The following is a 27241-nucleotide window of genomic DNA, read 5'->3' as shown; positions in this document are numbered from 1 at the left end:
TAAATAAAAAATAAAAATAAAATAAAATAAAATACACTGGAGTATATTTGTAGCCTGACTTACTGATCAGAGTCCTAGAAAATATTCTTTTCAACTATACTCAACCTGGAGTGGACAGGAAACTTTCAGCAAAGCAGAAAGGACTAATTCTAGAAAGGAAAGTATCACCCCGAGGGCACAGTAACAGCCCAAAAAATGTTACTGGGGACATGGCAGAGTAATTACCAACCAGTGTCGTCTAGGCAGTTACATAGTACAAAATCCTAATTCTTTGCTCTTTTTGCACTGACTTTAATTACTACAGACTTTATTCTACTCTAAGGAAATTCTACTCTAAGGAAAGCTTACGTGAAAAAAAAAATCATATCGTATTTCAAGTATCTAGATGTATATATGTTCATCAGAAGAGCTTTAAACTTTAAAACCAGCTATATGTCTGATTATCTGAGATCAGAGACCTAAATCTTTTCATACATATTTTTAACCCAAAGTGTTTATACTTATTTCTGTTCTTCTGATACAAAATAATGATCGTTGGCTTAAAACAAAACAATAACTTCTCCAAAATCTCAACAATTTTTGCTTGTGTTCACTCATTTTTCATTGTACAGAATAAAATGTCCTCATCCATGACCTCAAATCCACAAACTTGACTGATTTCAGAGGTTACATCAGAGGTCCACTCTGCCAGGCAGAGATGATAGACCACCTGTAAGATAGCACTAATGGAAACCACAAAAGTCTGAGATTTACCATTACATTATGTATCTGCCTGTTCAGATTTATTTGCAGATCCCACCATAGTCGATTTCCTTATTTCTAAAGAGAGACTCATAAGCTTATGTTTAAAAGAATTAATAACAAGTTTCACTGAAGAGATATCATTAAAAACTATCATTTTGTGATTATACGTTAAAAATAATAATTGCACCATTGATTAAAATAATAATAAATGGTGATGTAAGGAATAAGGACAGCAGACAATGACAGCACAGTGTGACTTTGCCAAGAGTTTCTATTACTGCATGAGTAGAAGGCAGGCCTGCGTGCTGATGGAGACAAACTAGGAACAAGTTACCCGCAATCCTACGGACTCACGTGCAGGATCTGGAAAAATTACTGCCTGGGGTGAGGCAAATTTGGGAAACTATCTTCTCTTCTCATAGTGAGGTGTGTGTGTGTGTGTGTGTGTGTGTGCACCTGTGTGTGTATTTGCCTTTGGGAAACTCAATGGCACATAAGGTTATTCAGGGTTTTTTTTCAAGTGATTATTTGCTAAAAATTGCCTTAACCTTTCCACGTCCTCACTGAGGATGCCATACACTCCTCCGGTTTTTCTTCGTAGCTTTATACAACTTAATATTCAGGCTAGGGAAACTGGAAATTTCCTCCAGGTCAAACAACTCCTTAAATCTATCTATAAATGTATTTTCCTTCTCCAGCCTGAATTTCATGGCCCAGAGGATGACGGTGGTTTCTTTGCACAGATGGTCAAAGGTAATGAGGAGCTCTTCCAAGAAAGGATGAGCGTAGACCACATCTGCTGCCAAAATATAGTCAAAATTATTAGAAGACCTGGGGAAGTTTGTATCTAAAGCTACTCCCCAGGAGAGTTCTTTAACCTGAGGCAAATGCTTGCTTTTCATTTTGGTGTTTCGGGAAATATTATATTGCAGGTTTCCAAGTAATTCGGGTAAATCTGTGGCCGTCACATGAGCACCTGTGAAGCAAAGGACAGTAGAGAAAGTAACCCTCATGGGATAAGGTAGAACAATCAAGATTTTCAAGCCAACATGCACTTTGCAATTCTGCAAAATTGTTCATCCCCCTACACAAGAAGACTCGTCAGTACCTATACACAGAAAGGGAATCCCATTCAAATGGATGCTAAAGCAGCTATATGCCTCTGCTTAAAGAGAAAAAAAAGACAGAGAGAGACCCATGGTACTTTTGCACACCATTGCATTTTTTATGTTCTCCTGGTTTTTTGTTCTGGTATGTTTTGCTGTTACTATTGTTTTTGTTTGCTATTTATCTACTACATACCAGGAGAAAAATAATCAAGAGAAAGAGAAAGTCAAAATATTTGGCACCCTCATTGGAACAATGAGAAGTCATTGATGGAAGAATAGGTACCTCCCTAAAAGAACTCTGAGCCTCAGTCGTGTGAGACCGAGTGTATGTAACATCGGACATCCCAGAGTTGAACAAGAAGTGCTCAAGTGAGAAGTGGAGGGAGGAAAGAAGACCTTTCCATGGCATTCCCTGAAAAGTATGATGACATCCATGCTATGCTCAGGTTTTCAACTTGGCCCATTACAAGTGTAAATCTTCCCATCAAAAGATGCTAAAAACACAGCATGTGTATCGCGCTCATAAAGCTACCACTCACAGAAGAAGATGTAAACAATTTCCAAGATAGAAGTGAATAGTGATGGGTTTTTGAGGAAGAAATATGGCAGGAGCAAATTTGTAGAAATTTGGTCACTAAAGTAAACTTTGAGCAGTAGCAAAGGCTGAAAATAATCTGCAAATAAATCTAAGATTGTCCAACTCTGCAGCATCAGAAAAGCACAGACCAGGTAAAGAAGAAGAAAGCAGAAATGGAAGAGAAGTCTAGTTCAGCTCAGACAAATAAGAAGCTACTCCTCAGCAGCAATATCACGAGTCTCTTGGCATCAATTGTATTTTCTGAAAACATTAAAATAGGAGGGGAATATGCCTATCATTGGTACACTCACGGAGATACAAGCCTTTACATTCTACTATGGGTGGGTCTATCATTTTCAACAAATCTTTTTTAAATCTCAGAGTAGGGAATACACCTTTGTCCATATTGAATGTAAACTCTCCCTTATACTTAACATCTTTGTGCCTAGAGAGATAAACACTACCACTTTCAGCATACTGACTAAGCAAAGTTTCTATCTTTTAATATTTGTTTCAGGTTAGACAAGTGGACTCAAGGGACCAGTTCTTTTTAATAAAACCAATGACTCCCTGAAGCACAAATTCTGCTCCTAAGTCAGGCTTTCAGGTATAAATCGAATAGTGACTCTGACCTATCCTTACTAAATGGAATAGTGACTTTGGCAAACAATATCAGGATACAGCAACTTTTAAAAAAATATATTTGGGAAGACTCCAAGAGACTTATAAATACTCTTACAAAAACAAATTTGAAAGTTGTAAATTGCTAAATGTTCAATTCCTCTAAAGATTTTAAAGTGGCAGGTGTGCACTTCTGAAGATCAAGGAAATCAGGATGGATCTGGGTAGCGCACATCAGAGAAGGAGCTACACTAAGGCAATGAGATAGATAACAATAGCAAAAAGACTGAACTGAAATAGGCTCAGGCATATATTAAAAACTATCACATGCTTAGTTGGAAAAGATGCTCGTGAGAGAACTCAGGGTAACAATAAAAAAGAACGGAGGTGGGTCAGGCACAGGGGCTCACGCCTGTAATCCCAGCGCTTTGGGAGGCCCAGGTGGGTGGATCACCTGTGGTCAGGGTTTCAAAACCAGCCTGGCCAACATGGCAAAACCCTCTCTCTACTAAAAATACAAAAAAATTAGCTGGGCGTGGTGGTGCGTGTCTGTAGTCCCAGCTACTCGGGGAGGCTGAGGCAGGAGAACCGCTTGAACCCAGGAGGCAGAGGTTGCAGGGAGCCGAGATCGCACCACCGCATTCCAGCCTGGGCAACAGAAAAAAAAAAAAAAAGAATGGAGATGAACTGAGAAAACAAATTCAAGGACAAACACCTAAAAATAGAAGCAGACGTGTGATTTTTATGTGATTTCTAATACTCTCTCCCTATTCTAACAGGTGCTTTTTCATAAAAGCATAGCACTTCAAAACCCAAAAAGAATCTACAGCTATGTGGAACACTGAAATGGTGCTAAAATTTAAAGTGCGTCTGAATCAGCAGCAATAGAATCTGCCTCTGCCTGGTATTTCACATTTCTCCTCTTGTAACTAGAATGCTTCCGTGCACCACTTAGTCAGAACACCTCATCTGAGGCTTGTGATGGTATTCCACAAGAAGAATTAATACAACTTAATGCAGAAAACTATGAAAGAAACCGGTAAGGAGACTTTACAATCTGTAGTTTCTAGATGAAGCCCATTCAAACAATTAAGGAGTCACAGATAGGTGCAGGTCACAGTACACTGGATAGGAAAACAACTATGATATTTGATCATCAAATTCTCTGACACTCCCACTATTCAATCAGAAATATCTGCTTACCAAGTAAACTTGCCACAATGGAGACTAGTCCTGTTCCAGCTCCAATTTCAATCACGTTTTTGTCAACCATATTATACTGCTTTGCATTTGTTTCCAGGAAATAGCATAGAACAAGGGCCTATGAAAGTTAGAAAAAAGAAAACAGGGATGTTTGGCAAGTAATAACAGAAAGTAAAATTAAACTGTATTGGATAAATGTATCGCTAATGTTATGATATGTATGTGTGCACATATGAGTATAAGAGAGTACTCATGTGTGTACCTGTACATCACTCCGAGAAATGTCAACAAAAGTGCATCCTCTGAGAGGTTCAACATTTCTGCTAGAAAAATTCCTTGGGGATTACTGAGAGGAAAAGAGAGAGAACTAAAACAGTGGAATTCAGTTGCTTAGGTTTGATCATTTTTAAAGGAAGCAACTTCTGATAATACAAGTCATTTCCAAGTAGTGTGTGGGATCGGGACAGGTGGGGTGGTGGGCCCACTACTCTTCACGGGACAGCTGGTAAAGGATTGAGGGTCTTTGAGGACATTCTACAAGTGAGACTCATAAAGATTTCACTGCAATTGTTTAACTCAAATGGAACTAATAAAAGGGGAAATGAAAGTGTTTACTACTCTAAACTCTTATTTTAAAAACTGAAGAAGTAAATATATTAATCCTACAAATTTTAATACAGTCAGAAATAGAATTAATTGAGGCCCCATGGCCAGGCACAGTGGCTCACACCTGTAATCCCAGCACTTTGGGAGGCCAAGGCAGGTGGATCATCTGAGGTCAGGAGTTCCAGACCAGCCTGGCCAGCATGGTGAAACCCCATCTCTACTAAAAATACAAAAATTAGCCGGGCATGGTGGCAGGCGCCTGTAATCCCAGCTACTTGGGAGGCTGAGGCAGGAGAATCGCTTGAACCTGGGAGGTGGAGGTTGCAGTGAGCCGAGATCATGCCATTGCACTCCAACCTCAGGGACAAGAGTGAGACTTCTTCTCAAAAAAAAAAAAAAAGAAAAAAATTGAGGTCCAGAGTGGTGGCTCACGCCTGTAATCCCAGTACCTTGAGAGGCGGAGGTGGACGAATTACTTGAGGCAAGGAGTTCAAAATCAGCCTGGCCAACATGGTGAAACCCCATTCCTACTAAAATTACAAAAATTAGCTTGGCGTGGTGGTGCACACCTGTAGTCCCAGCTACTCAGGAGGCTGCAGCAGAAGAATAGTTTAAACCCAGGAGGCAGAGGTTGCAGTGAGCTGAGTCCATGCCACTGTACTCCAGTCTGAGTGACAGAGCAAGACTCTGTCTCAAAAAAAAAAAAGAAAGAAAGAAAGAAAAAGAAAAAAAAAACAGAATTATAGAGTTAATTGGGAGAAGTAATTTCCCAGTCACATGATTTCTAAAACATACTATTATTTGAGGTCACAAAGAAGGAATATGGAACCTGTTTTGTTCTTCCAAATAGAACATAATAATGAACAAAACTGACTGGAAAAATAATTGGAACATAACAAAATCTGTATGAAATTATACCGATGGCCAAACAACAGCACCATAACAATCCATGGCCTCAGTAATTCGAATCTCATGACCAATGAAACGAAAACTTTCCCAGGAAGTAGTTGTTATCGAAGTCGGAATAAAACATCTTGCCATGATCTCTGTGACCACCTGCTTGTCATCATAGTCTTCTCTGGTCTCTGAAAGGAAAAGAAAAAGGTAATGGTTGTATAAGTAAATCTATGAAAAGAGAAAAGAATTTGATGGAAATACAGCATTTCTGCTTAGTCTAAGGAGCTTTTGAATTGACTTTAGGTGAGAAATAATAAGGTAAACTATTTGAAAATGACTCATAATGTAAGCTAATATTGCCATTCATCAGGGTGGCAACATCTTTATTATTTTTATGGGAGTTGAAATCACCACTATCTAATTCTGCAATGCTACATGCAACAAATAATAATTGATGCACTTTTTTAAAGCAATATATTTTAAGAGCCACCAATCAGTTCATATAGATTAAGAGAAAGATTGGTGATGGAATATAAGAATCCACCTCTTCATATTGGCCACCCAGTGCAGTCCTAGTTGTTCTGTGTCCCAGGCATGGTGCTGAGTGATGGAGTATAGTAACTAGCCAAAAAGACATGGTCCCCAACCTTGGAAAAATTGGAAATCCACCGACACAAACATGTGGTATCTCATGGCATCCCTATGAAGAATTGTTGGATTGGATGAAAGTGCTTTTCCACAGTACTCCCAAGGCTCTTGGCTCTGGAGCCCACTTGGATAGACATTTCTAATAAATGGTGTGTTCTCAGCTTTGCCTTGATGAACAGTTTTGTCAATGGTTTGACTAACTGATGACATTACAAGTATTATAAAATTTTCAGAATATATAAATGTGATGGCGACGACAAGTATAATAGAAAACTAAATGTGTTGGAAAATTTCCTGAGTTATAACAATGAATTGGCCTTAACAATGTGAAATCTAACAAAGATAAGTCTAAAGACCGTATTCAGCCTGAGTTTAGCAGCACTGTGTAGGGGGTGGGGACAGACAGACACATTTACTTGGTCACAAGCTCAATATGAGTCAAAAGTTTAATATGACCATCAAAAAATCGGTGCACCTAGCCCACATTAAAAATATAATTTCCAAAATCAGGGAGGTAGAGGCTTTATTTTACACCAGTCAGATTATACTTGTACATCCAGTTAGGGAAGGCCCACTTTAGAGGGACACTGAGAAATCGTAGCAACTGAGGGGTCAGAAATCTTGAAACTCACCTTATAAGGACAGTTTTGGGGAGTTCAACACGTTCATCAAAAAGAAAAGATCTGAGTGAACACAAGAGTTTTCAAATTTTGAAGGACTAGAAAATAGAGGGCTGGGGTGCATGTGTGTGTGTGTGTGTGTGTGTGTGTGTGTGTCCTGCTTAGAACACAAACAGAATCATGTACTCCTCACAACAACTCCAATGTAACCATACCCACAGGAAGGGCCCAGCCTACCACCCACCTCTACCACTACTGCAAACATTGACCCTTGACAGAGATGCAGGGGAAACAAAGAAATAGAAATTTGGTATTTTTCAGCAAGAGCCGTCTCTTCTAATATTTTTCACTGTACTTCACCTTAAACAACTGTATGTATTCATATTCAGGAAGAGCTCTAAGAACCAAATAATATTGGTAACATGTTTTATTTGAACTTTAACTTCTATTTCACTATATGCACTTGCCTTGCTAAGACTGGGGGTGCAGGGGGAGGGCAACACTTGCTGTGGAAGTTCTTTAGGGAAAAGTAGAGAACGTTAATTGCTTTCTTGACCTTTAACTGAATTTGTCCTCTTGGGCCTCCTTGCATACTACTTGTAAATGTAGCACTTCTGTGACAAGTCACCTAAGGTATCAGGGATTAATAGATGTTACAGTACACTAAGTCCCAGGAGCATCTTCGAAAGTCCCAGTCTTTGATATACAAACTTTGGCAGTGAATATTTACTGATACAACCTGACATCTTTGACTTTGCATGTTCTTTTAGAGGTTAGTTGGCCAGATTAGTGCTCCCGTCCTAACAACTACAGAGGAATAACAAATGAATTCCTAGCTTTTGACTGCGTCCTTCTGAATAGTTATTTCATTCTAAGAATGACCCCATCTTTACCTTCATATGGAAATGAGATTTAAACATATATGAATATATTATAATTGAAAATTACTTACACTCCTAAAACAAAGAACCTTCAAAGAGATTTCATGAAATGAATATAACCACTACTAATTGCATATACACTTTAAAAAGAGCACAACTATATCACTCGTAAATGGTAATGCAAAATTAGTTACACACCTGAGATGGTCGTGTATCACAGAAAACATTATCAGGTTGAATAAAATTTAATTGATAACACTTTATATTAATATTCTCTTTTACATTTAAATATTATATGAATACTATAAGCATCCAACAAGTAACCTTCATAAATTAGCATAATTTACAGCATGAAACCCAAATAAACTAAACTTGGCTGCCTAAAATAATTCGTCTAAAGGGGGACATGCTCTTTGTAAGTACCACGCTGATAAAATCATAAAAAATTCTTTTAGAGGAATGATGATCAAAATGAAATTTCTTTATGACAAGGAAAAAAATAATTATTTGTCTAAAAGTGTAAAATTTTAAAAGCAAACATATACACATAAACACACAATTATTTCCATGTTAAAACACTGGTTGCTGTTTTCCAGTGTGAACTACTATTTAAAGATTTTGAGGTAATAGTTTTTTGTTGTTGTTGTTGTTTTGTTTTTTGAGGGTTTTGTTTGTTTTGTTTTGTTTTATTTTGTTTTGTTTTGACAGAGTCTGGCTCTGTCACCCAGACTGTTGTGGAGTGGCGCAATCCCAGTTCACTGCAACCTCCGCCTCCTGAGTTCAAGCGATTCTTGTGCCTCAGTCTCCTGAGTGGCTGGGTCAACAACCATACGCCACCATGCCTGGCTAATTTTTGTATTTTTTTAGTAGAGATGGGGTTTTACCATGTTGCCCAGGCTGGTCTCCAACTCCTGAGCTCAACTGATCCACCCACCTCAGCCTCCCAAAATGCTGGAATTACAGACGTAAGTCACGGCACCTGGCCTTGAGGTGATTGATAGTTTTAATGGTAATTCTTTATGTAAATCAAGACATGTTTAATATTAAGCTCTAACAATAACACCACCCATTCAAGGCTGATAATAAGAATCTCTAAACTAGAATCTAATGGAAAGAGCTGTCCTATGATAAAGGCATCCCTACAGCAGCCTTGTTGTCATAAAAAGGAAAAAATCTATGCTCCAAATAATTTACAAAGAACAGGCCCCTTAAACTGCACGCATATTTAGTTGTTGAATATGAGTCAAATATTGAGAAGATTGGTGAATTAGTAGCTAGTCTGGTTTTTAAGATTTGAAGAGTAATTCCTACAAAAATTAACAGCATTGTCATACAATGGAATTTTAATATACGTTTCTGAAGAATAATTTGTCGACATATATTCTTTCCTCATTATCTAGCACTTTGCCCCCAGGACAAACAACAAAAACCAGATAATATTACACAAGATTCTGTACATCAGCTTCCCTATATGAAAAGCAGAAAACTTCTGATAACTGTACCTTCAGATAAAAGCTATCTACTATAGTTTTAGAACATTATTTGATTGGTGAATTGAATATTAAAACACAAATATTAAAACAGATTGTAAATAAAACATAGTCAAGACAGAGTATTGCAATTATGTTGCTATCTTGGGCTTATGTATTTTAATCCTTTTGATACAAAAAAAGTCTTAACATCATTTTCCTGCTATTCAGTCTTTGCTGATACTGAATAAAATCTACCAGGTGCTCTTGTTCTCCTGAGAATTAAAGGGGTTTCAAGTATAAAGTGAAAAGTAGCAAGATTCTGCTACATTATGAGGATGATTTTAAGAGGAAAATTCAACAGCGAATTGACTTCAATTCTGGATTACAGCAAGCCTTCAAAAATAGAGGCTTTGTCTATATTCTTCTCTTCTATACTTTTAAGGTCAATAATGGCAATAATAAGTGGAAGGGCCAGATCACAGAAACGCATCCCCCCACCAAAAAAAATAAAAAACTCTTTAATAGCTATGACAAGTGAATTCAAGCTTCCATTTGAGGGCTGTCATGAAAACCTGCCAGCAAAATTTAAAGTAAAATCCCCTCTACTAAATGAAAGAAACTGTCATTCAAATGAATCTTCTATTCAAAGACGAATGTCATGTGCTTCTTAGAAATGCCTACAGATTTTAAAAAAAGAAGTTAAAGATATTTTCAGATTAGTAAATAGTCACAGGCTTAACTTAAAAGGTACAATTCTGAAAACCTCAGTAATGCCAAGGTCTCGGACCCTTATGTTGAAACCAATTCCTGAGAAGATTCTACAAATATTCTCTGTCTGCTGGTCTTCTTAGTTTCAAGAATGTATAGAGGTTGTAACTCTAATCAAGTAGACCATACAATGCTACATTTTGTCCTTACAAAAGAAAGAAAATGTATCTTTTATTGAGATTGCTCAGGATGCAAGTGGAAAAACAACATGAATTAGTTGTACTACAAGTTTGCTACTGGGATCATGGGAGGGACAGACAACGAAACAAATGTCAATAGCTTGATAAATGCTATACAACAGGTCTTTCTAAAATGCTATGGAAGCATGAGTGGTTGGTTGAATCAGAAGAAGCATCATAAAAGAGGAGATATTTAAGCCAGGAGCTGTTAGAAGATCTATGCAGCGAGGGTACAAGGCTAGGGGTTTGGGCCAGAATCCCAAAAGACACAATTTCTGATGCCATAATCCCCAGTGTTGAATCCTGAAAGATCAAAACCCCAAATACATAATTCTGATAAAAATAATTTTAAAAGCTCTTTAAAACATATTTACATTTTTAAAACAGTTTAGAAACATAAAAATACAACAGAATACTTCGTGGGCTACTTTATACAATAAAATTGGCAATAATAACATACATAATTTTGCAATCATAAGCACTCAGGTGTGCTACCCACAGTTACATGGGTATAACAGTTATAAGCAGACAAACTGTATTCATGAAGAAATCACTGGCCGGGCGCGGTGGCTCAAGCCTGTAATCCCAGCACTTTGGGAGGCCGAGACGGGCAGATCACGAGGTCAGGAGATCAAGACCATCCTGGCTAACACGGTGAAACCCCGTCTCTACTAAAACATACAAAAAACTAGCCGGGCGAGGTGGCAGGCACCTGTAGTCCCAGCTACACGGGAGGCTGAGGCAGGAGAATGGCGTGAACCCGGGAGGCGGACCTTGCAGTGAGCTGAGATCCGGCCACTGCACTCCAGCCCAGGCGACAGAGCGAGACTCCGTCTCAAAAAAAAAAAAAAAGAAATACTTATATAGTGTGGTCACTTGAAATATCCTGATGACCAACCTAAGTCTTTTGATGAAACTGATCCAAACCTACAATGGAGCTGGATGCGGCGGCTCACACCCATAGTCCCCGCTACTCAGGAAGCTGAGGTGTAAGGATTGTTAGAGCCCAGCCTGGGCAACATAGTGAGACCTCCTTGCTGAAAAACTTAAAACTAAATACCAACAATGGGTCACCACCACATATACAGTTGCCTAAAGAGCTCAGATCTTGAAAAATGTTACCATTCACAAATGCAGATGCAGAAAAAGGACATCCCTTTATTTATTGAGGAAGTTTTAAGGTTTTTACATATATACACAATGCTCACACACGAAGTCAGTGTTGTTAAAATGAACTTTCATGGAGTCAAATTTGCAAAAAAAAAAAAAATGCATAAACAAATTAGAACTCTCTAAAAGCTCATACAATTTATACTTCTAGTTTTGAAAATGTAAAGGTGAAACATATAGCATAATGAATTGTAAAAAATAATGCTGATGATTTAAAACGGTGAGAAAAAAAACTTTAAAAAAGGAAAAAGAAAAACAAAACCTTCCCAAAGAAACTAAAAAGAAAATTCAACATAGGAAAAAGTGTATTACAGGGATAAATTATGGGCAACTGCACAGAGGTAGCTGGTAAGAGCTGGCCGACTTCCACGATCATTAACTCCATTCTGAAGTCTTGCATGGAGATGAGTAACTGTTTCTTTTCTTTTAGGTCATGGCTCTTCTTGAAGAATACATTCACATTGATTTTCTACATGAGGCTGCTCTTTTTGAAATTCTAATTTGATTCAATATACACTGACATGAGCATTTCCTATTAAATTTCCCGTCTTCTGTGTCATGCTTCTATGTTGTTTTGGGTACAGGGAAATCCATTGCTCATGCACTCATACACAGACCACATATTAGGCTGAAACAATACTGGTGATCAAACAGCAACATCACTGTGTGCTTTCTTACCCTACCATGCACATAGTTATTTTAGAGTCAGTAACTTTGCTGGCTTCGTCAGGAAAATTCAGCTTTAATTCATTAAGAGCTCCTAGAATTTCATCAGCTGAAAGGAATGCCAATGCAGACAAATAATGCATTTTAAACTGAAGTTTTCTGTGTTACCATATTCCACAGGCAATCTACTCACCTGAATTTTCCGGCAAATGTATTGGACTGAATGGAGAAAGAAACTGTTGGTAACACCTTGAAATCCACCTTTAGAAGTTTTGATGGCACCTAATTCCAAATCTATCATTATGGTTTGGGAATTCAGTTAGATGTGAGGGAGTTTGTTCTTTGTTCTTTGTATTTCAAAGGGGATTTCAACATTCAGGATCATGGCATTTGGGATTGTGTCTTTAAGGATTATAATCAGCATTATGCAAGGTGTATGCTGGGGAACTACAGAAAATAAGCCTGAAGAAGTAGGTTGGGATTAAATTTATGTGCAACATTGACCTTTGTTCTATAAGGTAAGGAGGAGTCAATAAAGATTATTAGAACAGGAATTGACATGATCTGATTTGATATGTAAGAACTACATCTGACACCAGTAGCTGAAGAACTGGTGACCTTACAAGCTAATTAGAAGAATTGGAACAATCTAGATGAAAAATGACAAGTGTCTAAATGAAGGCAGTAACCTTGGGTCAAGGAGCCAAGTATGAACTTGTGTGCCTTCGAAGCGGTGGTATGCCTCCCCTAGGGGCGACAATTGACATTCAAACCTGACATTCAAATCTGAGTTTTGAAGACACCTGAAGTAGGCTGGTATATTCAAGAGTTATTTTTATTCAACATGTAGAAATTTATTAGTCTTATCTGGAAGTTAATTATTCCTGTTACTTGTAAAATGTTTAAAATGTGTTAATAAATTATTCTCACATTAGTAATTATATGTGCTATAGTACTCCAACTAGTATATTAAATATATTGCCTCAGACTATAGTTTGATAGGTTTCTTAAAACAGTGATACAATTACATAAATTTCCATATATATTAATGTAATACTGTTTATAAAAGCCATATTACCCATAATCCAATTCTGCAAAGATTTATGAAGATGCTCCTGAAAAATTTTAATATGATACCTTGAGTAGAACATTATATTAAAAGTCCTGAAGAGAGTCAACTGACTGATGATCAGAAATACAAGATCATTGCTAATGAGCAAATTTAAGTCAGCCAATAGGGTTATGTTATAGCTAATTCATTCATCCATTCACTCATTTATTAAGTACCTAGGCACTATGAATTAGAAGGCAGACCAAGTGCTGTATAACACAGGTTCAGTAAAAGTGCTATAACAGAGGCTTCAGTAGGCAACTCAAAAATAGAAAGTTCCACCTCTCAGAGAGCTCAGGAAAGACTTACCTGAGACTTCCTAATTATGAGTTTGTCAAATAAGAGAAGGGAAGACCTGTCATACACAGGGAATGACATGTGCAAAAGCCCACTGGCAAAAAGTCTCCTGACCAGTTCTCGAACTTTGGAAACCCTGAGAACCAGAATACAGGATAAATGAGGATAGTAGCACAAGGTAAAACACATTATGCCATGCTAAGAAGTCTTGATTTCATCCTATAAGAAACAACGAGGCACTGAAGAATTTTAAGCAGAAGACAAATGTGACAAGATGTGGATTTAAAAGATGACCCAGTGCAGGTTACACTAGGAAAAAGAACTAGAGGGTAAGGAAAGGGAACTGGCCCGGAGCAAGACAGACAATTACAAGGCGGTTAACAGCAGGCGGTTAACAGCAGTCAGGAGCAGAGATAATGAAGACCCGAATCAAGGCAAGTGATGGTGGAAATGGAACAAGGGGAAGGGAAACATATCAGGAATGTAAACTCAATGAGATGTAATGATGAAGGGCGTGAAGGAAAGGGAGAAGATCAGGATGATTCCAGGTTTCTGGGTAGCCTGGGGAGTGATGTTGCCATTGACTGTGATCGAAAATATAGGTGGTGGGGCAAACCTGTAAAGGAAAATTATTTTAAATACATACTACTCTGGGTGTGCCACTGAGATTAAGAGAACCTGCCACAAGGAGCAGAGTTGCCCAACACTGCCCACTGCTGCAGTTGAGGCTCCTGGGAGAGCATGCTCCTCCTGGGGCTGCCTACTCAAGCCAGCCGGTTCCTGTTCCATATAGGACACCCCTCTAGGCAACTCCTGCTCAGGGATTTTCATCAGCCCACCTGAGACTGTCTCAGAATTGTGTTGCAATTGGAGACTCTTCACCCTATCTGTCTTCTCTCTCTCCTCTCACGGGCACTGGACCCACGTTGGGCTCTGAAGACCCTCCTTCCCTACTTCTGTGTCCTCTTTATCCTCCACAAACATTTCCCCAAGTAAATCCCTTACCTGCTTAGCCCCATTTTGGCATCTATGTCTTGAAGGCCCTAAACTGACAGGAGGTAGTAAGTAGGATGTAAGCAGCTGACGTGACAGACTTGAGGGTCATTGTGAGCCAGAATCATTGAGCCTTGGGCAAGGATGAATCTGCCCCAAGGCTGCAGGTCCTCGGGTGACCCTACTGTTCTGTAACAGATTGCTACATGTACTAACAGCTAGCGAGAGGCTGTTGGCATGAGGCAGGCAACATAGGATATTTAGAATAGTTAATGTGGGTAAGGTTTTAGACACTTTAGATTATAATATAGCCTTAGAAACACATATAGAAGAATTATTAGCACCCACCATAGCCCTAATTTTAATCTGTGTATAAATAAGTGACATCCTATAATTCTTGGATCTTCACGCCAGTGTTGAAATACGAGCACTGAGCTATGGGTTTGCTCCATCCTTTCCAAGCACAGGATTCTAAGTATAAAAGAGTTAGGGCAGGAAAAGTCCGTATCCTTCAGTACTTGAGAACTGAGTGTTCCTCTACTTGGTGATGCCTTTCCAACCAAATGCCACCTGATCTGCTCCAAGGACACATCCTTAATCCCCTTAGCTCTGTGTGTGTGAACATACTTTTTAAAGCTTTAATTGGCTATATAATTACAGAGTGTGTTTGTCTGTGTTGTAAAACATTGCAATGCTAGTTCTGTCTCAACCTTACCTTGAACTTCTTCCATTTCCTTTGTAATTTGCCAAATTATTTTCTACACAGTTGAAACCAAGAATTGTTACTAATGGTGATGATAATGATGTAATTGTATTTCACACAGAAATTGCATCTTCATTCAAATCATCTACATTTCTCGGTTCTCTAAGTGATCAACTTAAATGGTTAGGTTTGCAAGAATCACTTGGTAAAACTATTTGTGTTTCAGCCAGGTAGGCTGCCAACACTGGGCATACACCCAGCTCTCTTGGCCTAAAGATGTGCTCTCCTAGGTAGAAGCCACCTGGAATGGCCAAAAACAGAAAAACCAGGACTATACTGTTCAGAAAACATCTACAGTGTGTGCAGATAAGGAGAGAACAAAAGAAATCAAGATAGTTAGATTTGTATTACAACTGCTCTACAAAAATATGGTAATTTTTCTAGTCTGTCAAGAGTGTATGTCTGTACTTTTGATCTCAAGACAACAGGGACGGTTATATTACATAACTCATGCCAAGTCAAGCTTGATATTTAAGACTATATAAAAATGATGGTTCAATTTCAAATAACCACACTGATAGTAGAATTCAAACTTAATCTCCTTACATCCAGAGGTCAAATTACATTATGTATTTGCCTCTAATTAATAGTTAGAGGAACCATAAACTCAGGCTATAGATGTTTGTATAGCCTAAATTCGCCTTTCATCCAAGTACTAGTAAAAACTTATAGTTTTTACATAAAACTATTTTTATCTTTCTTACAAGCTTCTTATCTGAAATAAAATTTGCTTAGAAATCACATCAAACATTTAGTGTACAGCTCTTGAGAAAAAAAGTATTCCTTATTTGAAGATCAAAAACTCTGTACATGCTTAGCAAGTCTATAAATCTAATATATTCTGTCAAAAGTATCTTTAACATATCAAGATCATGCTATAGTAATAGACATTAAACATTATTCAAGATGTTTGCAGGCTCGCAAATATAAACCAAGACATAATACACCATTGATAAAAGTCCCAGCTCCCTTTAAGACATTAATGAATATTGCAAAGGTGACACTTTATATTCTATTAGTTATTTGTCTTCTTAGAATTGGTAAGCTACATAAACATAAAATGATTTACCTTCTTGAGCTTCTGAATCCAACAAGTAATGAAATGATGGTTGATGATATATTGATGTTTTCTTCATTATTTCTTGAAAACTAGATAATACATTAAAATATCAAATGGTAATAATTAATTCAAAATGTGTATGGAGTGCTTTTATATTTTCTTAATAAAATTTAACTTCAAATACAGTAGACAAAATTATATTAAAATATCATATTAACAAAGTGTGATTTAAGAAAGACCATCTAAACACCATCTAGAACAAATTAAAATGAGAACAAAGGCTTCTGAGTCAGAAATTTTAAAAAGCTACTACAGAAAGAAAACATATTCTTCACCAGACTACCTCAGTTGTAACAAAGAAAGGCATCATCTTCATATTGACTAGTAAGATCGCAATCCTAAAATTTAAGAGGTGATTAAAACATTGAAAGTTCTCTTGTTACCATCAATGCATCATTAGCACGTATGCAATGTCAAACAGCCTCACTGCCAAATAATCTTTTGAGCAGCGTCTACCTTAAGGAGTCCATACTATCACAGCCGATATAATAAAACTGAAGAAATTATTTACGCCTCTTGAATAGAGCAGATTATCTGAATAAATTTAACAGTTATTCAAACTTTGGAAAATAACAATTTGATATTTTACTTCTCAATCTGGGGTAAAATAACTATTGCAGTACCGTGAATTAATATAGCACTCCTTTCTTCCAAGAATCGCAAAGTACTTTTTACAGCCACCACATTTTCTTTTACAGCATACTGCAGCAAGTTAGAAGACATTGTCTTCCCTACAGTTTGCAAATCAGGAAAGCCAAGGTTAAATTATGTCATTGAGGCTACACAGCTAAAACGATAGCAAAAGTGGTCACATGTTTTGCTCCCAATTTAGATCTCTCCCATTAAAGAAAGACGTCTTCATTATACGTGTCTGCCTTAAAGCTGACATTTAAATGGAAAGCCTGGACATACCTAAAGGAGTTAGCTGAGTTTCTAGAAGCTTAAAACGTATCATCCACAATTTTTGTTTTTGCTGCTGAGACCTCTGGTAGTGACTGAAAGGCTAGCATCACAGCACACAGTTTACTACTGTACACACTGGTAACGAGTCCAAGCAGAAGGGATTAGGATTCTGACAGCTGCAGCTCCCATGCCTCTGGTTATACAGCAGTGAGGCTGGAATGCCCGTAACTAAGTGGGCAGAAGGCTAGGAATATCCCATGTGAGTGTCTCGTGAACAGAGCTAAAGGTGAATACAACCCACTCCCGGAAGTGAGCGAAGACTATTTGGAGGAAGTGATCCAGCTTTTAATTGGGATGCCAAGAGTTATTCTAAGACTCCACGGCTATGACATTCTAGGAAATGAAGGCCACATATTTTTCATGTCACCTATCTGCATGGGAACACTGTTTTTAGACTCCAACAACCATACTAGAATGTGTGTAGCATTGCTCTGCACCCAGGAATCAAACTACCATGATTCCTTTTTGTTCAGACTGTATGGGCAGGCTAAGAATATAGATCCACCTGTGCACCTGCCCAAGTGCATGTAGGTGTGCCTCTCAGAGGACATACACATTTCCCATGCCACTGGAAAGATCCTTAATAGAAAGTTACAGAGTTAACGATACAAGCAATATTGGAAAGTTAAACTTACGAGCGTGACTACAAGTCCATGATGCATACACAGATGAATCAAGGTCACTTTAATGTATTGGAAAGGGCTAGGAGTTGGGAAGTCTGATTTTAGTTATTCCTGCCTATAATTAGATTGTGATTTTAAGCCATTTACTTAGTATGTTTCTTGGTTTCATCATCTATAAAACAAGGATATATCAGAAGGGTGCCTTAGCCTCTGGGAGGCTAAGGCAGGAGGATCACTCAGCCCAGGAAATGGAGGCTGCAGTGAGCTGTGGTCACACCACCAAACTCCTGCCTGGGTAGCACAGCAAGACCCTGTCTCAAAAAAATATAAATATCTTTTAAAACTGATACAAAAGTCATACAACATATATTTATGGGGTGAATATTATAGGTAAAAACATTCTGGAAAGTTCAAAATCCTCAACAATGCAAACTATTATTCATAGGCAGTTAATTAGGGGCAGAGGATCCTCTCTCTTTTGGGCTTTTTTAAAAACAAGAATAAATGATAAGTAAAAACCATTGTCTTTTTTAAGGACTTTTTGGAAAGATCATGCAGTCCTCACTGTTAGATCTCATAATAGACAGAGTCCCTAAATCAAGCATCTTAACCAACATGATGACAATCATCACTTCAGTTATACTAAACTGTTTAACAAGTACATAGAGACTTCTGCCTCCAGCTATAAGCAGCTTATAGCAAACCTCAGCTTCTATTAAGAATGAGAAAAGCAGATTTTTAAACACATACACACCTCACACAAACATGCCTCTGTTATACAGTATCAGAGAGCTGTCAAGGCCGCCAAGAATTCCAGGCATTGCTGTTTCTCGAAGAAGTCAAAGAGAGGACCGCATGTAAGGATAAAAGCGGAGCGTCAGACAATCTCACAGAACTGTGGAGACAAAAGAAAAGTGTTTGTCGCTGCCAAGACAGCCAGAACTGTGGGCCCAAGATCCCAGAAAAAAGAGAGAAGCCTAACACTTAGCGCCGATCATTCACTCGAAGAATTGACTGATTAAGCTGTTCAGGGCAAGAGGCGAATTTTTGAAGCATTCAGTGGCAAAAGCAGAACCAAGTGCAAAAGAAGAAACATCGGGGCACTCCTGGAAAGCGACTTTCCCGGAATGCGGGGGAAACTAGAAGCTGGAGTCTTAACAGAAAAAAACTGCAAACCAGCCTTGAATCTACCTGGTCCTGGCTGGCTGCATTGAGGTGATCTTCCCCTCTGCTGCCTGTCAAAATACACTCTGGAATCCTCTCTAGAGGAAGATATAGAGTACCTATAATTTTTCACATAGACTGTCCAACATTCAGTCAAAACTTACCCAAGCACGCCTGTAGTCCCAGCTACTCCGGAGGCTGAGGCAGGAGAATGGCGTAAACCCGGGAGGCGGAGCTTGCAGTGAGCTGAGATCCGGCCACTGCACTCCAGCCTGGGCGACAGAGCCAGACTCCATCTCAAAAAAACAAACAAACAAAAAAAAAAAACTTACCCAAGCATACCAAGAAACAGATAACAGAAATAAACTCATGGGTGACTTGGATATTGGAGTTATTAGACAGACTTTAAATAACTGTGATTAAGATGCTCAAAAACATGACAAGGAGAAGCACACCAGAGAACTGGAATCTACAAAAATGAGTCAAATTGGAAAAAAAAAAAAGAGTCACATAGAGCTGAAAAATAGCAATCAATGAAATAAAATAATATATGGGTTTAACAGCAAGTATAAAGCTAAATAAAATATTAATGAGCTGGAAGATAATTGAAATAAGCTAAATAAGCTTTATACATATATATATAAATATAAGCATATTTATTATGTACCTAAGTAAGCTCTAGGTACACCAACTTGATGTGAATAATAATAAATTTGTCCAGCTGCTGATAATTTTAAATGGGCAACCTCTTTTATATAGGTAAAATAGCACCCTGGAATTTTGAGTTAGGAGATTTCAGTTCAGGTGAGAAGTTTTACTTACTACATGGGTGAATTTGGCAAAACTGGTTAATGTCTCTAAACGTGTTTCTCCCCTTGTAAAAGCATTACGTCTTGGTCACAGGGTTAAGAGAAAAAGAAGATATAATATTAAACTGTTATAAAAGAAGATATAATATTAAACTGTTATATAAACAGTGTTACAGAACAGGTTTATCATGGTCCTAACCATACATTCCCCCTGCTTCCTAGGCACATAGATGGGGTAGAAATTCCATTTCTGAGCATATCTAGCTGTGGCCATATGCTCAGTCCAGGTCGACGAAATGAGAGAATAGTGATGTTTCTAGTTACCCTTCACGGAACATTCTGCTTGCCCTGGACTTTTGTTCTTTCCCCTTCTGGCAGGATGCAATGCAGATGAAGTAGTCACCCAGAATAGAGCCCTCAGGCAAGATAGCACCACACAAGACTGAATGACCTCATGGTGCACAACTGCTTCATAAGCTCTGACTGGCCAGACTGTTGAGTCAGAGAGAAGTAATGTTCTAGCTTATTTGCACCATTGTATATGAGCATCTTTTGTTACAGTGGCTTATCCTTTCCCCCAGCTAATGCAGTGAAAAATAAAAGTAAATATCTACTAAAGGCATCAAATTAAATATTAATTTAACAGCAAGACTGTTACCCTACCTGCAAACATATACACAGAAAACTCCCAGTGACAAGTCATTCTGAGAAATGAGAAAACCTGAAAAAGTTTTTCTTTCCTCCCCTTACCTCCAAAAATGTTCTGCTCCAAGTTCCTCCAGAGAAAAGAAGCATGAAGAAACCGTTTGAGTTTATTTCTGTGGAAATCACTGTTGACTTTAGAAGGAAGCTGCTAGAGAAGAACGATGGATGCAGACGACGTATTTGAAATTAGGAAGAAATAATGTGCAAAGAAAAGCAGCTGCTGTAGTTCAAGGACTGGAGAAGTTTGGCTGACAAGTCAACATAAATGAGAACCTAAAAAACAACACATCTAGGAGTCGTTCAAAGACTGCTGGAGGTTATCTATTTGGATTTTGTTTTTATTGGTGAAGATTTTCAATTTGAAGGCTGAAGGGAAAAGTCAGGAAAGACGGAAATACTAAAGATGCCAAAAAGACAGACCTGGGAAGGCAAGTCTGAAGGCAGACGACCCACGCTTAAGTAACTGGTAGCACTCTCCTCCAATCGTTCCTAACTCAAAGCAACTGGGAGCTTGGGAGTTGTTCTCGGGAGAGGTCTCCGCAGGAGCAGTCTTAAAATAACCTTGTCTGTCCACTCTGAACAAACACTGTGTCAACAACAATCAACCTCTGCAGGCCACTCCTAAAGCTGACCCACCTACACCAGTTCAACTCCAGCCCCAAGCCTCCAAATCCATTTACACAGAAGTCAGCTTCTGACCAGTGAAGTCTCGTTTAAAACCCAGACATCATGGTACAGAGGTTCCCATACATTTAATGCTCACAGGTGGAACGACGGACCCCATTTAGGTTTCCTAATTATTTGCTAAAACCACAGCAAACATATTCAAATACGTCCCAGCAGTGAGGCTGCCTCCTGCTGTGCTTTTAAGCGGAACCTGAGGGAGAATGCAAAGCCATGGGCAGCAGAGCTAAACAGCTGTGTAAAACCGCCACTACCGTGGAATAAGAAACATGCACATGTTTCTTCTCAGTTAGGTCTGAATGTCAGAGGGAATGCCGGCGGAGAGTGGGTGCTGATCAATAGAAATCTTTCTCATTTTTTTTACGCGTGGCCAGGAAGGCTCAGACACTGTAAGACAACGGAAACACGAAAAGACAAGGTCTGTGAACCCAAGATGACATCCGATGACACTTGAAATAGTCAACTAAAAAAGACTAGAAAAGTAAAACATTCAAAAACAAACGTCAAATTTAGCATTTGTGTTTTTAAGAACCACACACTAAATACAAAGCCCGTGCAGATAGTTAATTTTATTATGCCTTCGCAACAAATTCATTACAAAAGGCTGGCATACCTAATTACAGAGGATACGTATTTTTTAATTAGGTTTTCCTTTTTCTTCCCCTTGCACGTCGCAGTTTCCTTCTTTTCTTCCCAAACACAGATCTGGCAGTCACAAGGACCGTCTTCTCTTTCCCTCCGTCATCATCACTAGAACTGCTGGTGGTCACACCTCCATTCTTCACAGGAGCTTCCTTCACTGAGTTCTGCGAATCTGAAGCACTGATTTTTGGCTCTTTCGCTGCTCTTCTCCTTTCTACATTCATTAAAGATAAACTTTCAGCATCCTCACTGGAAGATCCATCAGATGATTCTGAGAGGCAGGTCTCCCCCAAAAATCCACCACACGTATTCTTTCCTTTAGAATCTGAAAGCCTCTTTCTTTTCAGGCTTGATGACTCCTCCAATGTATTTGTTATGCCTCTCTTCTGGGTTTTTCCTTTTGCCTTATCAAGTATCTCAAATTCTTTCTCCATAGCAACAGAAACTGCTTCTATTTCACTGGCTGCTGCTTCTCTCTCTTTCCTTAGCATACATGTCACAGCTCTGTTTAGTCTCTGGCTCTTAATACGTTTAGCATCTTCTTTCTCCTGTTGTGCTAATCTAAAGAAGGAATCAATTCGGAGCTGTGTCTAAAAAGTAACAAAAGAATAATAACAATAAATCAGACAAGTCAGTCAAGTTTCTGAACCAAATCAACAAGCTCAACCTTGATCACTCACATTGGATTACTATGTCAGAGAATATTAATTCATTATCTCCCAAAACCCAGTTCTCTCCCAATGAATTACTGATAGTAATTTTCACTCTCTAAATCATACCTAAAGCACTACTTGTACCATCTCTGTCAACTAAGTCTTTAGTCCACATCTCAAATGAGAAATCTCTTCCTAGATATTCAAAGCGTGTTAAATATTTTTCTGTAGCTAAACGTTTCATCTTCCTCAGGAGGAACACAATTTCATGGGGCCTGTTTCTAAGTCCTACTATGTCTTTCTTTTAAAAACATTATCATCATACAATGCCTTTAAGACGCAAGTTCACGGCCGGGCGCAGTGGCTCAAGCCTGTAATCCCAGCACTTTGGGAGGCCGAGACGGGTGGATCACGAGGTCAGGAGATCGAGGCCATCCTGGCTAACACAGTGAAACCCCGTCTCTACTAAAAAAATACAAAAAATTAGCCGGGCGAGGTGGCGGGCGCCTGTAGTCCCAGCTACTTGGGAGGCTGAGGCGAGAGAATGGCGTAAACCTGGGAGGCGGAGCTTGCAGTGAGCTGAGATCCGGCCACTGCACTCCAGCCTGGGCGACAGAGCGAGACTCCGTCTCAAAAAAAAAAAAAAAAAAAAGACACAAGTTCACAGTATATATTAGCAACTGTAAGAAATATTCATGCCTTTTATTCAGCAACTTCACTTTTAAGAAGCTACTCTTTACAAATAGCTACATATGGGTAAAGCTATATGCCTAATGCTCATCACAGCATTCTATAAAAACTTGAAAATTAAAGGTCCAACAAGTAGACTGAACTAATTATTTAAATCCCTTTCATGACATGTAATCTAGTCATCTGGAATTAACAAAACTACGCAATACATAGAAGAAAATATGCTAATAAGTTGGGGGAGGATTAGATACATTAAGTTACACTTAGTATGGTCACAAATAAATGTAGGAAAATTTGTTAACCTAAATGTTAACATCTGTATTAGAGAAGGTAAATAATGAGTAGTTTTAATCCATTTTCTTCATTTTCTAATTTTGGAACAATAAACACATTAAGTTTTAGAATGAAAAGGGAGATAAATATTACAACAAAATTTATCTGAAATTAAGAAGTCACCAGACACTAAGCCAAATAGCTTTGCTTTTCAGTTGGTTTATAATGTTTCCAGTAGACAGTCATCCAAAAAACAAAGAGAAACTCGTCGAAATGTTGTCTAGTCTTGTTCATGCTTTTCACAATTATCCAAGCCTAATGAAAACGGGTTTAATTTAAATATACGATCTCAAAAGCTACACTCTCATTTCTGCCAAGTGGTTCATTTGTCTGTACGTCTTGTGGGTTGTTCCTAGTGTGAGCGAAAGCTTGCTTTGCGGGAGTTGGAACATACTCACAGATAAAGCAAGAAGTAGGTACCTAGAGGAACTGAAGGTCACACAAAAGGACTCCTTCCCCATAAAAACCTCTCCTACTGATACACAATAATGACTGTACTTCTACCTTTCAAGATTAATTTATAGAATTTACAAATATTAGTACTTATAAAAACTTAAATGACCAGAATTGCTTTGGATTGAACACTTCCTTTCGTTAAAAAATGAAAGTAACGCCAAAGGGGTAATGTATTTACTCAGAAACACCTTAGTGTGCAATCAATTATTAGACTGGTTTTTTCAAAGAAAAAAAATGAATATGCAAGGACTGAAAAGTTCAGCCCTAAGAGGGTTCATCAGAAATGAAGCCAAAGTCTAATTTTTCTTTTTCTATTTTCTTCTTTTCTCTCATCTAAATTATCCTAATTTCAAAATGTCTGCTTTATGCCCTAAAATAAAAGAGTTAACTGGTCTTTAACAGCTGTTGACCACAGCCTACTCTTCATCCTGAACTTAGAAGAAGGGTCCACCATGATTACCTGCTGAGCATCGAGTTGCTTTAATACAGGAAACAGAGATTCATCTGTCTTCGCTCTGTTCCAGCCGAAATACCGCTGACAAAATATGCAGGCAGTTAAGACTTATAAATATTTTGAAAGATATTTAAACAAGTGATAAATAAAAAGGTCCAAAGAACCCATTTTTGATTCCATTCCCCGTATCTCCTAAGACTTTCCTATTTATAAAGATTAGAGTGCTAAAAGAAAGTAGGAACAAAATAAATTACTCCAGCATAATCATCTGGCACTATGTTCTTTTCAATTCTTTGAAATAAAACATACGTAGCTCTCACTGTAGGACATCAAAGACTTGTGACTATGGAAAAAAGGTTAACTGGAATAAAAACAAGTTTCAGATATCCTACCTATTTCTTTGAGAGAAAAAATAAAATGTAGTTGGATTAATTCTAGTGCAAGTTTTGAAACATCTATCCAAATGATTACTTAAATATACACGGAGAGGAAAACCAGTAATAAAAAGGACAAGATTAGTCATCTTTCTTTCTTTCAGAATCAATAATATTTAAGTATGCAGTTGTATCTATGAATGTTTATCACTGCTTATTCAAACAAAGATCCTCTTTAAAACTAAAAAGAGGGGCCAGATGCAGTGGCTGGCGCTACTTAGGAGGCTGAGGCAGAAGGATCCTTTGAGCCCAGGAAGTGGTGGCTGCAGTGAGCTATGACTGCACCACTGCACCCCAGGCTGGGTGACAGAGTGATACACTGTTCCTTTAAAACAAACAAACAAACAAAAAACAACAACTAAGGAGAGGGAAAAAGGAGTGAAAGAGAACGGGATACTAAGAATATGGGGTTAATGGGATATTAAGAAAAAATGATCCAAGTTTCTCTTCTGTAAGTTTTAAACCAAACACATATTTCACAAGGTGTTTCCTTGTCTTTTAAGAAGCAAAGGATATTCTCTAATTTTGTCCAGATCAGGTTTCCCCCACAGAAAGGATCCCTTCGAGTCATCCACCACGGGTTTGAGGTAGGCCTCGGCAACAGCTGGGTTAGGAAAGCCAGGGGTGAGTTGCAATGTCCGTAATTTTTTTTTCACTTTGGTGTCATGAGGATTAGGTCTTATCTTTGGATTTTTTTGAGCTTCATGCCACCATTCTCTGTAAAGGAAACAATTACTTATACAGCAATAAGACATTACAGTTCATGCACTATGGATGAAGAACTAAACTTAGAACGTGTAAACTCAAGTTCTAACTCAAATTATCTGATATATAGAATATTTTATTAATTTCAGTATGATTAGCCACAATGTATAATGATGGCAAACATTTATGGAAGGCTTCCTCTGTGCTTGGCACTGTGTTAAATATTTCACATGCCCAATCATGACACAAGCCATGTCCTATCGTTACCCCCACCTCACAGAGGAGGAAACTGAACTCAAAAAGAAGTAACTGGCTCAAGATTTCACCGCTGGAATTGGTACAGCCTTCCTCTAGAGCCCACACTCATAATTATACCACAAAAGTTACAACTTCTCTGGGTTTCTTTCTCAGCAGTAAAATGGAGGTAATGTATCTGTGTTATCTACCTCAAATTAAATACAATAATGGATCAAAGAATATTTAATAAAATGTAAATATGCCAAGAAAATGTTAAATTTTAAAAACATATATTTAATAAAATATTTAATAAAATGTGAATATTTAATAAAATGCAAATATGCCAAGAAAATGTCAAACTTTAAAAACATATATATCTGTATATATTTTATATATGTATATAAAACAGATAAATATATATAAAAACAGAGATAATATAACTCTAAAGTAGGATTCCAGTTTTGGAAAAAACACATATATGAGAAAAGTAAACAGATATTTAAAATAAAAAACAGTAACAACTATTACTTGGCTGTGTGCTAGGCAATATTCTACGCAGGAACACAGCCATTCGTTTTCTTCTTTATATTTTATTCATTTTTCAATGTTTTCCATTGTAAGCCTAAATCGGCGGGATAAAGACAGTAACGCACTCTTGGAGCATCTGCCATCGCGAAGGTGGTCCATGTGGCCTCCTCTTGAGCAGGGAGGCCGTGGCTGACCAGTGTGACCCCAGCTGTGCCGGGCCTAGGAGAGGCCCTCGCCACTTCCTGTCCCCTGGACCTCCTGCTCTTGGCTCCAACATGCGGTGAGGAAGCCAAGTTCACAAAGCGTCCGTCCAGGTGGAGAGGCCCCGAGGCTGACACCACCACCTCATCAGCCCTGCGAGCCATTAACTTAAGGGGGTCCTAGCCCAGCTGAGCTGTCCTAGCCGACGTGCAACAGAGACAAGGCACCCCCACGAGGCCTGAGCGAGCTTCAGAGGCATGAGCAAAATCAGCGACTACTGCTGTGTGAAGCCACTAAGGCTGAAGGTAGTTTGTAATGTAGTGACATTTGACCAGAGACAGTTATACAATTAGGAAAAAACAAATGCCATCAAAGTTACTAACATAATCCTCACCAATCCATGTACTCAGTGGAACCTGAAAAAACGCCCGCAGCTCATGCTCCTCTGCTTCACAAGCTTGCTAGTACGGCGTTAGGAACCCACTCAGACCTGCTGTCAGGGCCAGGGCCCGCCT

General features: G+C 38.4%; 2 protein-coding genes across 2 annotated transcripts in view; both read right to left on the bottom strand.

Moving 5' to 3' along the window:
- Positions 1 to 748: 748 nt before the first annotated feature.
- LOC105505956 lies at positions 749 to 6450 on the bottom strand. The gene is made up of 4 exons (XM_011933945.1): positions 6405 to 6450; positions 5779 to 5945; positions 4255 to 4372; positions 749 to 1720 (listed from the first exon to the last, which is right to left on the bottom strand). Exons 1-4 carry the CDS (start codon positions 6448 to 6450, stop codon positions 1305 to 1307), a joined length of 747 nt encoding a protein of 248 aa, XP_011789335.1. The 3' UTR covers positions 749 to 1304.
- A 15494-nt stretch (positions 6451 to 21944) lies between these two features.
- Positions 21945 to 27241, bottom strand: part of LOC105505883 (DNA repair protein complementing XP-G cells) — a 30590-nt gene continuing 25293 nt past the window's right edge. The window contains exons 13-15 of the mRNA XM_011933863.1: positions 25572 to 25772; positions 24628 to 24712; positions 21945 to 22625 (exon numbers count right to left, since the gene is read on the bottom strand). Of these exons, the coding sequence (XP_011789253.1) occupies positions 22035 to 22625; positions 24628 to 24712; positions 25572 to 25772 (877 nt within the window). The 3' untranslated portion in view covers positions 21945 to 22034. The remainder of the gene's footprint in view (positions 22626 to 24627; positions 24713 to 25571; positions 25773 to 27241) is intronic.

Source organism: Colobus angolensis, unplaced genomic scaffold, assembly GCF_000951035.1.
Source record: "Colobus angolensis palliatus isolate OR3802 unplaced genomic scaffold, Cang.pa_1.0 Scaffold13, whole genome shotgun sequence".
NCBI classification, from domain to species: Eukaryota; Metazoa; Chordata; class Mammalia; order Primates; family Cercopithecidae; genus Colobus; species Colobus angolensis.
The sequence above is the reverse complement of the archived record's forward strand: the minus strand, read 5'-3'. Positions and strand labels throughout refer to the sequence as shown.